The sequence below is a fragment of the Mandrillus leucophaeus genome, unplaced genomic scaffold, assembly GCF_000951045.1.
Source record: "Mandrillus leucophaeus isolate KB7577 unplaced genomic scaffold, Mleu.le_1.0 Scaffold228, whole genome shotgun sequence".
NCBI lineage: Eukaryota > Metazoa > Chordata > Mammalia > Primates > Cercopithecidae > Mandrillus > Mandrillus leucophaeus.
In genome coordinates, this window is record NW_012102343.1 from 2,278,917 (window position 1) to 2,291,497 (window position 12,581).

Sequence of the window (12,581 nt, forward strand, 5' to 3'; positions counted from 1 at the left end):
GTGCTGGCCCGTATCTTGACTGTAACCTCATAAAGGACCTTGGGACAGAACTACGTAGCCCTCTCACTCCCACATTCCTGGCCCCAGAAACTATGAGGTCATAAATATTTATCGTGATTAAATTTTAAGCTGCTGTATTTTAAGGTAATTTGTTGTACAACAATAAATAACTAAAATAACTTACTGAACAACGAAGTGGTCCCACTTCTAAAGAAATAAAAACTTACGTTTACAGTAAAACTTACAAAAACATACATTCATATAAAAATCCATATGGAAATGCTTTATAGCAACTTTGTTCATAATCTCCAAAAACTAAACAGCCCAAATGCCTTCAACTGGTGAATGGATAACTGTGGTACATCTATACAGTGGATTACTACTGAGCAAGAAAAGGGACAGAATACTGATACATACAACAACAACGATAAATTTCAAATGGGTTGTGCTCCGTGAAAGAAGCTAGTCTCAAAAGGATATACACTGTCCGATTCCACTTATTTGACTTTCTGGAAAAGGCAAAATTATAAGGACAGAAAACAAATGAATGTTTTCCCAGGGGCTGGAGGTGATTGGGAGGGTCCACTACAGGGGGACTTGAGGTAACTTTTTGGGATGTTGAAACTGTTGTTTATCTTGATTGTGGTGGTGATTACATAATTGTATGTGTTTGTCCAAACTCATAGAATTACACGTTAAAAAGGGCAAATTTTATGGTATGGAGATTTTATCTTAATGAAAAAAATCTGACCAAAAAACCCATTTGATAAAAATGATTAATAAGCCTTTGGATTAACAGTGATATGTTTAGGATATAATACTGTCTTCACTAACTGGTCTAAGACTGTGAACTCTAACTCTTTAGAGTGTGTACAGGAAAATTCTGAGTCATGGTTTACTAAATGGAATTACTTATTTGATTTTTTAGGTCTTATGAACTTACCCGGAAGGACCGACTGTACAAAAACATTATTCGAATGCAGCATACACATGGATTCAAGGCTTTTCACATCCTCCCCCAGACCTTCCTCCTGCCAGCTGAGTACGCGGAATTTTGTAGTAAGTGCTTGACAGAGAATGCCCCAGTCCCCAGCAACTGAACCTGGGGAATATTTACCCCAAAAGCCGCCTCAAGGTGTCAACCAATCAGGGCTTTCCAAATCCTTAGACAACTGTGACTCTTTAGTAAAACAGTTGCAGAGGTAACTTTAAAAACTATTTTTATTCTGATGTGCTCGGTAAACTTGTCAGTATTATTTATGTAAGGACACGTTGGCATCATATAAGCATGCCCCTTACGTATTTTTGCTTGATGTCCCTTCTCTCTATTGATGACTTAGTGCCTATGTAAGGATTTTTTTTGTTTTTTTTTAGAGAGACAGAGTCTCCCTCTGTAGCCCAGGACCGCAGTGGCACGATCATGGCTCACTGCACTCTTTGCTTCCTGGGCTCAAGTGATCCTTCCTCCTCAGCCTCCCAAGTAGCTGGGAATACAGGCGTGCACCACCAGGCTCAGCTAATTTTTAAATTTTTTGTAGAGATGGGATCTCGCTCTGTTACCCAGGCTGGTCTTGAACACCTGGGCTCAAAGAATCCTCCCCTCTCGGCTTCACAAAACTCTGAGATGACAGGCATGATCCACCACACCTGGCCTGTGAGGATACTTTATATTCCTGCATATGAATTATACATGCTTCCTTTTCAGTATCCCTTTTTCCCTTGCCATTTAAGAAATGTTCTTTCAGCCTCGATTTCTAGTCTTGTGTAATTTATGTTCTTTGGGAGTAGAGATACCACATATCTTTGGATGTTAGGGTTTGGAGCTACAAGTTAGTCACATTCTCTCCCCTTTGAGTTCAGACAAATAAAAAAAAATACACATGGGAGCCAAATAGGCATCTAAGTGTCAGCTGTATGGCTGGTAAAGTGATACAGAAACACATGGCCTGGATCCAGATCTAAAGTGGGCTTCTTATTTCTTTTGCATCATTGTGAACTTACCCACCCAGGCCAGGCAGAGGCACTGCGCTGGTTTCAGGCTTTCCTCCACAGGGGCAGAGCCTGACTCACTAAGCTTAGTGCACGAAAGAGACATGAGTACAGATGAGATGTGAGGCAGGTCTCTTGTGAAAGTCCAAATTACAGTGGTAATAACTAATACTTACTGAATGTTTCCTTTCTGGTAGGCACTCTTTTAAGTGGCACCTCTACTGTGGTAGTATTATAGATGAGGCGACTAAGGTGCAGTTTGGTTAAGAAACTTTCCATGAGTTATGCAGTTTGCAAATGGTAGAGTTAGGGTTCAAACTGGCAGTTTGGCTTCAGAGGCCATGCTCTTCATCTCTCTGCTTCATTGCTAATGGCACTGGGCAGCGTGCGTGCAGTGACCATTCCCCAGTAGCACCAGTGTGAGAGAAGTCACTTCTCCCATGAGGAACATCAGGTGAGACGCACAGAGAGGACAGTTTTCCTCCCAAGAAGTCCGAGAAAGAGACTATTTCTGTTTTATGGATAGACGAAGTAGCATGGGGAAAAGAGAGAGTTATCTCTAGACTTCCTGACTTTTGATTCTTTTAACCTGTTAGGCTTGCCAGTCTCTCTGGGTCACCTAGTGAATTGTTCCATATTTTGGCAGAGGAGACCAGCAGTTCATCAGGAACGCCTGCTTCACCATTTATCTAACAGCATTTGTTGCTCTGGCTGGGGCCATTGGTTGGCAATTCATTGTCTGCCCACAGATGGCTCTGCAGTGGGTCACATAGAGCTCTAATTAAATGAATGAACTTTGAGCTTCAATGCACTCAAAGCTGCAAATTTGTAGTTAAGGAAATTTTTGCTATGTGACTTTAGCCAAGTTACTCCAACTTCTGTGCCTTAATGTCCGCATCTATAAAATGGGAGTATTGCTGGTGCTGACCTTATAATGTTGTCAAGATATTTAAGTAGGTTAATATGTGGAAAGCACTTGGGATGGTGCCTGATAGGGGTGGCTTGATAAATGTTTAATACTATTTCCTATTTCAGGCTATGTTTGTATTATTAGTAGTAGTTATGTTTACTAACTATATTAATACTATGTTTTTACTATGTTTTACTATTTTACTTTTAGTATGTTATGTTTAACTACTAACTAAAGTTGTAGTTAGGTTATTAATAACTACTATTAATTAGTATTAGTTAAAATAATACTAATTAATAGTATTATGTGCTGGCCCTCTAGTGCTTGAGTGTGGGCAGTAGGAAGTTTTTTTGGAAGGAAAGGGACACCATAAACAGACTGGCCTTTAGAAAAATAACTATGTGAAATGAGTTGGCAGAAGCAGAGGAAGAAAATGGTGATCTCTTTGAAGGTTACTGCAGTGATGTGGATAAAATGGATAGGTATGAGTAGAAAGAGTGCGAGAACAAACAGTACTGCCTGTGTATGGGAAGTGAGGCAGGGGTCAAAGAGGCATCCTAAGGTTTGAGTATGAGAAGCTAGGAAGACCATTGGATTTTTTACCAGGGAATGTAACCAGGAAGGCAAAGGAGGAGCTGTTAAAGGGGAAGAGGAATGTTACGTTTTGGACAAGGGATGGATTTGGATTTCGATGGGGCATCCAGGTAGTGTGTTTTGTAGGCAGTTGTAAGAGCAGCTTTGAGTTCTGGCCAGAGATGTAGTTTCTGGAAGCTACAGGTATGGAGATGGATGTGATTACTAAGGGAGAGAAGAAAAGAAGCAGCACCACAGAGAATCAGAGAGGAAAGGGAGATTGAAGAGGAACAAGGGAATGAGGTCTCAGAGGAGGCAGGAGAGGGTTAAATCAAGAACCCAAGTAGAAGGGTGAGCATTAGAAAGAGAAGTGGGCATGTGTCTCCTGAAAGAGGAGAAGGAATAAGACTAAGTTGATGACCCAGATAACATTTTAGATGGAGAGGAAAGCAGGTAAATAGGTTTGTTACAAATTCCTAGCCTTCTTGGTGAACAGGTTGATGAGGTCTTGTGCCAGGATTGAGGGGCCTAGGAATGGGTGGGTGTCTAAAAAGGCAGAAAGTGGTTGAAATAGCCTCTGCAGGGCCTTTGAAAGAGAACTGATAAGGATTGGACATGAGGATTGCCTAAAAACACTAGAGACAACAGCCAAGGTGGTCTCATGAATTTATAGCTTTTTGTTCTAATAAGAGAAAACCTGTAAAGATATAGCCTAGAGACCAATCACTGTCTCCAGAGATGTGAAAGCCTGGGTACTCCCCAAACTATTCTCAGTAACTTGAGTGTAGGGGTTGGAATACATGGTACACTGGTCTATCTAGGCTCCTGGTGCCATCACTGCCAGTTACAGTATTTAGTAGAATAGAATTAGAGGTCTGTGACCCTGAAGACGCTGACTAAAGCTCTTTTGCCAACTCTAGCCATTCCCCTCAAGGGGACAGCTTTCTAAGCGGAAGGAAGAAAGAAGCAACAAAGAAGAAGATGGGGTGATACCAGTATCATAAAAGCAAAACTTTCCCCAGAATTGGGCTCTATGGCCATCTCTAGTTGTAAGAGAGACTGAGAAATGATTCTAACATGTGAATTTCCATGTCCACCAACTAATTACAGATGACTAGATTTCAAAGCAATGGGTAAATATGTAGAATTACAATTTTAGCGTTATAAGAGATCTTAGCAAATCAGGCTAAATTTTTAAAATCTCATTTTAAAGGTAAGACTAGATGATTTAAGCACATTACCTCTAGAGTCATATACTTGAAAAGCCAGAATTGCAACTCAGATCTTTCTACTCCAGGTTCATTGCTGTTTCTGTTAGACCAAGCCTGCTGCCACTGTAGGAACTGGAAAGCACTTGAAAGAACTGGGGAACCTGTTTAGTACATCTTCATCCTGAAGCAGAGGCTCCTGAGCAAGTCTGCCTGGCCTTTGCCTCTGATTTTTCTTGCTTCCTACCCACATATTTAGAACCTGTAAGAGAGAACAATCCTTGTTCTGAAAATATCACAAGTCAAGGAGAAAAGACTAGCCTGAAAGACAAGTCTTTGATATTTACAATTTCAAGAACATTTAGGATTTCAGTCATAGTGAAGCACCAGAAGAAGCATTAACTTATTTTTTGGGGGGGACAGAGTCTCGCTGTGTTGCCCAGGCTGGACTGCAATGGCTTGATCTTGGCTCACTGCAACCTCTGCTTCCTGGGTTCAAACAATTCTTCTGGTTCAACCTCCTGAGTAGCTGGGATAACAGACGTGCACCACCACACCTGGCTAATTTTTGTATTTTTAGTAGAGACGGGGTTTTACCATGTTGGCCAGACTGGTTTCAAACTCCTGACCTCAGGTGATCCACGCGCCTGGGCCTCCCAAAGTGCTGGGATTACAGGCGTGAGCCACCGCACCCAGCCAGAAGCATTAACTTCTGATAAGCCTAGTTCACACAGTAGAGGGTACTGTCTCCAGACAGCTTTGACCCCTTCCCTTCGCTTCCCTGCCCTGCCCTGCCCTGCCTTGCCCTACCCTGCCCTACCTTCCCTTCCCCTCTCCTTCCGTCCCCTCCCCACCTTCCGTCCCCTTCCTCCCCAGCTTCTTGTTCTCTCACCCAGGCTGTAGTGCAGTCATAGCTCACTGTCTCCTCAAATTCGTGGGCTCAAGTAATCTGCCCACCTCAGCCTTAGAAGTAGCTGGGACCGCAGCCATGCACCACCATGCCTGGCTAATTTTTTTATTTTCCGTGGAAACAGTCCTGCTATGTTGGCCAGCCTGGTCTCGAACTCCTGGCCTCAAGGGATCCTCCTGCCGCAGCCTCCTAAAGTGCTGGGATTACAGGTGTGAGTGAGCCTGTTAATAACTAGCCTGGTCGTTTTCTTAGACATTTCTATGGAACCTTGTACTTCCTTTTTATAACTCTCATTGTCTGTAATTACTTGTTCAATGTCTGTTTTCTCGGCTAGTCTAATCTTCATGACGGTAAAGACTGTATTTTTTATCACTGTGCACCCCACACCTAGCAAACTGATAGACATAGATTAGATACTTAGAGGTATTGAATGAGTGACGTTTGGAAACTGTTGTTTTTTTTTGTTTTGTTTTAATATTAATAGCTTCTTGCTCAGGCATTCTGTTCAGTCTGCTCAGTATCTGGGGAAAATGGCAAAGTGAAAAAAATGCATAAACTGAATACACATACATATATTCAGTGGCCTCACTTTATGGAAATTTATTTTTTTGTCATATATAACTATAAATATGTCTTCTATAGCAGGACTTTAAAATTATGTAAATTATACTTTTTGAAAGGTAATATATTCCCATGGTACAAAAGAAATTCCAAAACAATCATCAGTGAAAAGTCTCTTTTCTCCTCTTGTTCCTTAGTCATCCCGTTTTCCTCCCCAGAGATGATCAGTGTTACTAGTTTTTTACATACTCACTAGAGATATTCTTTGCATTTACTAGCAAATAACTTGTGTGTGTATATAAACAGATGGGCATATATAACATACATTGCCCTGCACTGTCTGTTTTTTTATTTGACAGGCTATCTTCAAGATCATTCCATATCACTTCATTAATAACATTCTTATTTTGTGTGTCTGCTTAATATTCCATTGTGTAGATTCGATGTCTACAAACTATATCCCTTGAGTGAAATTGGTCTTCTGCCAGTTTTTGTGTGTCCCACAAGCTAAGGACCATTTTTAAATGGTTGGAAAGAAATCAAAAGAAGAATAAAATTTTGTGGTGTGTAGAAATCATATGAAATTCAGTGTTCATACATAAAATTTTATGTAAACAGCCACACCCCTTTGTTTACATATTGTTTGTGGCTACTTTCAAGCTACAACTGCAGAGTTAGATAACTGCCACAGAAACTGCATGGCCTGCAAAGCCTAAAATATTTGTTCTCTGGCTTTTTACAAAAATAGTTTGCTGACCCTTCATACAGATGCATTGTAGTGTATTTAATTAATATTTTGCTGTTATAACACAGCATTGAAAATTTTATATATGCAGTATTTTACACATGTGTGAGTAGAACTAGAGGATATAGTTCTAGAAGTAGAATTGCTCACAGAGTTTTAAATTCTGTGCGGCACATTAAATTTTTTCTAGTTCTGTTAATTCTGCATCAAGGGAAAAGGCAGAGGAAGATGGGGGAGAGTGAACAAAAGATCTCTTTCTTTCTTCCTGCTGAAATGGTTTGTGGCATTGACAAAGTCAAGTTTGTTTGGGAGGCCTTAAAGAGACTGGCTCATGTCAGAGGGAGAGGAAAGAAAAGGAGACAAGTAGTTGCTGGCAAGTCATCTGGGAAAAGGAGCTGAGCCTAGAGAGCTCCTTCTGAAGGCCTGCCTGGTATAGGCCCAAATGCAGTGTAGAGGGAAGTGTGCAAAACTTCAGAACTCCAGTGTCTGAAAGTCTTGTTCTGATATTAGAGCCCTAGAAAAGGACTTGCCTCTTAATAACTCTAATCAGAGGAGCAGAAACTATAGGGAACTTTCTTAGGTTTATACTGTTGTATTCTAGATAAACTGGTACTGATATCTTGGCGCACAGCAACCTAGGCAATTTGGAAAAAGGAAGTCTTTGTGAGATCTGCTCAGAAACATTTGCATTTGCTTGGTTTATTTCCCCACACTACCCTTTCTCTCCTCTTTCATTGAAGAAAAATACCAAAAAAAAAAAAAAAAATTCTCTCAGTTTTTACCTTTCAGCCCATCTTGCTTTGAAACAGTAAAGACTGCTGCCACCTGACGTATTTCATCAAAAGTGGAAGAGGCACAGTTGGGACCAGTGCTCCCTCTCCAGTCTGGGATGTGAGAATCAGCAGCACTGAGAGCTCTAGCCTGCTTCTCTCCCCTGACTTCTGACACTACCTAAGTGGAGGACAGAGCTGCTTCTCCTCAGACCACTTGCAAGCCTCTGGGAGGCTTAGTGTCAGTTGTCTGCTTTCTCTTTTCATGATCCAAAGGGATTTAAAGTATAAAGCTGAACCTGGGAAAGGAACAGGACACATCGTACCTTTTAATCGCTTGTAAATGATTGTCCTTCGTCTCCACTGGCACATTGCTTGATTTAAGGCGCTTTTTTTTTTTTTTTTATAAGCTTGGAGGAAATATTTAAGGAGAGTAGCTGTATTATAAGATCTAGATTTTGGCTTACATTGACACTGTTTGCCTGAGGTCCTCTATTTAACAGAGGTAGGAATTTCAAGGATTCATGATGGTTCTTTGTGACAATAATAGACTAACATCCAGATGTTTGCCTTCTTTTGTTTTCATCTTTTCATTCAAGAAAGAGGGGAGGCTGGGCATAGTGTCTTCTGCCTGTAATTCCAGCGCTTTGGGAGGCTAAGGTGGGAGAATCGCTTGAGGTCAGGATTTCAAGACCAGCCTGGGCAACATAGAGAACCCCCATCTCTACAAAAAGTTAAAAACAATCAGCCGGGCATGGTGGCCCATGCCTGTAGTCCCATTAACTCAGGAGGCCGAGGTGGGAGGACTGAGCCCCAGAGGTTGAGGCTGCAATAAGCTATGGAAGCACCACTGCACTCCAGCCTGGTCAACAGAGCAATACCCTGCCTTAAAAAAAAAAAAAGGAAAGAAAGAGGGGAAATGGTGGAAGAAATTATTATGGGAGTGGTTTTGCTGGCCTCTTTTCTCCTCCCTCCTTCCCTCCTTCTATTTTTATTTTTAAGGCAAGTCCAAAAATATAGGTAATTTTAGTTACTGCCCAACACATAGAAATTTGTAAGATTTTTGGGTTCCCGGAGTAGATAACCCTTGTTGAAAGTTGATATAATAAACTCAAGTTCATTCTTTTTCTTTGTTTCGTCCGTTTTTTATCTCCCAATATTTTGAGCAGATTCATATTCAAAGGACCGGGGACCTTGGATAGTAAAACCAGTGGCATCTTCTAGGGGGCGGGGCGTCTACCTGATCAACAATGTAAGTATGCAGCAGATGGCAGACCTCTTTCCTCACTTGTCTTTCCTCCTTCACCCTTTGTACTGGTTACTAATATAGTTCCATTTCATTAAGAGCGGGTGTGCTCTTCTTAAATCTGCATTCAGAAATGAGTTGAGGGTAGGTATGAGTTGACTTGTTTGCCTTACTGGCAGGAATCTTCTGCACCAGCAGTTACTCCAGAGGTACCTTTTCTGCTTTTAGCATATTGTGATGTTAATTCCTACACACCAACTATTAATTGGTAGCATATGTGTTTAGAGTCTGTTGTGAGCAGAACTGTGGGTTCTGTTCTCAAGGTTATCAAACAAGTGAGCCTCAATTTGGTATGGCTTCTTCGCTACTGCTGCTGCTTCTCCTTTCTCCTCCTTTCTCCTCCTTGCTTCCCTCTTTCTGCTCTTCTTCCTCTCATTTCTCCTCTTCTTTTTTCAAAAGCCATCATTATCTTGATTCTTTGCAAAATTCTCATTAAAAGTTGTCTTACATAGAATACATATACATGGTAAATAAAATCCCTACTGGTCTCACTCCCTAGACGTATAATAGTTGTTAGTAAGTTTAGTTGATTTATGTTTCTTTCATTGACATTACATTGTATTTGTTAATTCCCAGTTTGGCATTTATTGCATTTACATCATGTCCCACCCTCCCTTGCACATTTGTTTGATTAGTTTTTATGTTTATGTTTTAAACATTTATAACAGAATCTCTTCAGTAACTATGATGCAGTTTCTTTATTTTATCTGTAAGTTGAGTAAAACATTTAAACTCAGTGGAAACAAACTGTTGAACTCTGGAAGGGGGAAATGTTAGGATGTTAGGATAGGTAGCTAGGCAGACATGAACTGGGCATGAGAGGGCCCCCGCCACCACCAAGGAGTGTCAGGTTATCATCAGGTGATGGTCAGGCAGTTGTTAAACTGGTTTCTCTAAAATAATAATTGGTAGCAGCATATGCCAGGGAAAGGCAGGCTCCTAACAATAGAAAACACCTGAAGCTGGTGATTAGCCATTTCCCAATAAGATCTCAGGAGTTGGACGGGTAGGCTCAAGCATGTGCAGTTAGAAGCAAAATGATGGAGTTTAACTGGTATATGACCTTCCTCTAGGAACCCTCGACTGGTAAGGCAAAAACACTTCAAATGAGCACGTGCACAACTGCAGCCAACACACTGCGCATGAGGCCCCTCTCAAGTGCTGGCAGGCCACTGCACATGCAGACAGCTTACCCCATGGAAAAATCAAGGGAGGAGAGATACAAAACCTCAGAAGCATGCCAATGTATAAAACCCCAAGTCTAAGGTCAAACAGGCACTTGGATCTCTCAAGTTGTCTGCTTGGCCCTCTTCCACGTGTACTTTACTTCCTTTCATTCCTGCTCTAAAACTTTTTAATAAATGTTCACTCCTGCTCTAAAACTTGGTCTCTCACTGTGCCTTATGCCCTTCAGACAAATTCTTTCCTGCAAGGAGGCAATAAGTAAGTTGCTGCAGAGCCATATGGATTTGCTGCTGCTGACATATTTTGGGATTCTGAAATTTAACCAGTGTTTAGGCCTGGACCTGTTTTTTATTCTTCCTCCTGGACATTTGGTAGGCACTTTCAGTCTGGAAACTAGTGTTTTTCTTTAAGGAAAGCTATCCTCTTATTTGTCTCTGCTTTTAGAACTCTTTTTTGAGACATTCTGGATCTTTCCTTCATGTTAACTTTTCTCTCATTTTTAATTATTTTCCCATCTTTATCTTCTAGATCACAGGTTGAAGTTTATCCATTTTATTATTCATTTATCTACTGTATTTTTATATTGGATATCACAGGTTGATTTCCAGAAACTCATATTCTGATTTGCTTTATTTTTATTTACAAATAACAACCTTTTGTTGCATAATGGATGCAGTTTGCCTGCCTGTCCTTCTGAGGATACCAATGGAAATTTTTGAAAAATTCTCTTCTGTCCTTGAATTTTACTGGGATTGTCTTTTCCCCTGCTATTGGATTTTCTCAGTTTTGATGATCCTTATGTGTTGGACCATATTTATGAACAAAAGACTAGACTGAATGAAACTGGCAGCTGGTCTGGGTTTCTACCATGGTTGTGTAGAACTCTTTTCCTAATATCTTCTCCCTGGAAGAGGCTGACTGTGAATTTTATGTAAGGGCAAAACGTGTTGACTCTCAGGCTTTGCTTTATGTGGACATGGTGAGGAGCACGCCCCTTCCACCTTGCCAAAATAGAGTGGGCCATATTGCGAACGTAGAAGAAGATTTTGGTGATTTCCCTCTTGGTCAGAGCTACCTTTCTTTTCCTTTTTGTGTGTATTGGGGATAAAGTGGCCTCAAGTTCCACTCTCCTCTATCAGATTTCTATACCCACATGTCTACTGGCCTCACTGTTCTAAATGCTGTTTGTTAATTATCTGATTCTGATTCCTTGGCTGATCCCTGATCTTCATGTTTGTTGACTACAAGCTTGGAAATTTGCAGGAGCCTCCTTGAGAAGATCACTTTGATCTCTTTTGGACTTTTCTGGCTCCTTTTACTTTTTTCTAGCTTTAATATCATTTCATTCTTTTGAAAATATTCTTTCTATCCTTCCACTGGAACTCTGGAAGGGCAGGGGTAGGTAGATAAGTTGTATGTGGGACCAGAACCCCATCTTAAATTCCCCAGTTGTCTTTTCACATTGAGCTGTTTGCCATATGTGTAGAAACTAACTTTCTGAGTGATCTTCCACATTGGAAAGTCCTTAAATTCAGGCTGGACTCAAAACGGTACCATAAACAATGATGGCCAGACCCTTCATGCCAAATAAATACAGGATCTGGTTTTGGTAGAGCAACTGCTATAGCCTCAGGCATTGGCTGCAACTTCTGTTACCTGGCCTAGGCCACTCTGGAGGCCTTTTACCCTGAGTCTCCTGTGACATAAGGTCATGGTCATATGCCTTGGCTCTGTCTCCTCTTGTCTCTGCTCTGACCTTGGTGATGAAGGCCCCTCTCCAACAGCTTTTCCTTCAGCTCTGTGCCAGGAGCTCCAGTGTTGTTTGAATCTCATAGACGGCACTAGTTTGGGTTTGGGTTTTAGCTGCCAAATGAAATTTGTTGAAAGTCAGCTATGGTACGAGTTTGCTTTTTATTTTCTTAGACATGACTCAAAAAGAATAGGATCTATTCCCAGCTCATCTGGGACTTTTTTCTTTTGGAATGCTCTTTTGCCCTAGTGATTTGTTATTTTAAAGCTAGCATCATAAAGGATAGAAAAGTTAAACTTTGCTTGGTGGAGCCGAGAACCCTGCGCCCTAACTCTTCCCTGGACGCCGAATCTCAACGGGGTGACATGTCTTTAGAGAATGTGTTTGGCAGGCTGTGTAAGAGCCTTTTTCTCCCTCCCACCTCTCCTTGGGCTGAATCCCTTGAGACCCCCTGCATAGATCAAAGTACTTGGCAGGACCTTTTGCCTTCCCCCTCCCTCTTTGTGAAGCTTTGGAATGAGTCTGATTCTTTTAGGTATTTAGTGGAAGTGCCAGACAGAAGCCTGGGAAGATGCCAGGAGGCATGAGGGGAGCTGGCAACATGCGGACATAATGGGAAAATACTCCCGTTTCACCCCGAAACTGGAATTTTACCACCTTTTACCCAGACCTGC

General features: G+C 41.3%; 1 protein-coding gene across 3 annotated transcripts in view; it reads left to right on the plus strand.

The window, feature by feature from the left end:
• The window catches only part of TTLL5 (tubulin tyrosine ligase-like family member 5), a 335,321-nt gene that overhangs the window by 27,523 nt on the left and 295,217 nt on the right, over window positions 1–12,581 (plus strand). For all 3 annotated transcript variants that reach the window (XM_011981565.1, XM_011981566.1, XM_011981567.1), the window contains exons 6-7: window positions 929–1,059; window positions 8,836–8,918. In XM_011981565.1, the coding sequence (XP_011836955.1) occupies window positions 929–1,059; window positions 8,836–8,918 (214 nt within the window). The remainder of the gene's footprint in view (window positions 1–928; window positions 1,060–8,835; window positions 8,919–12,581) is intronic.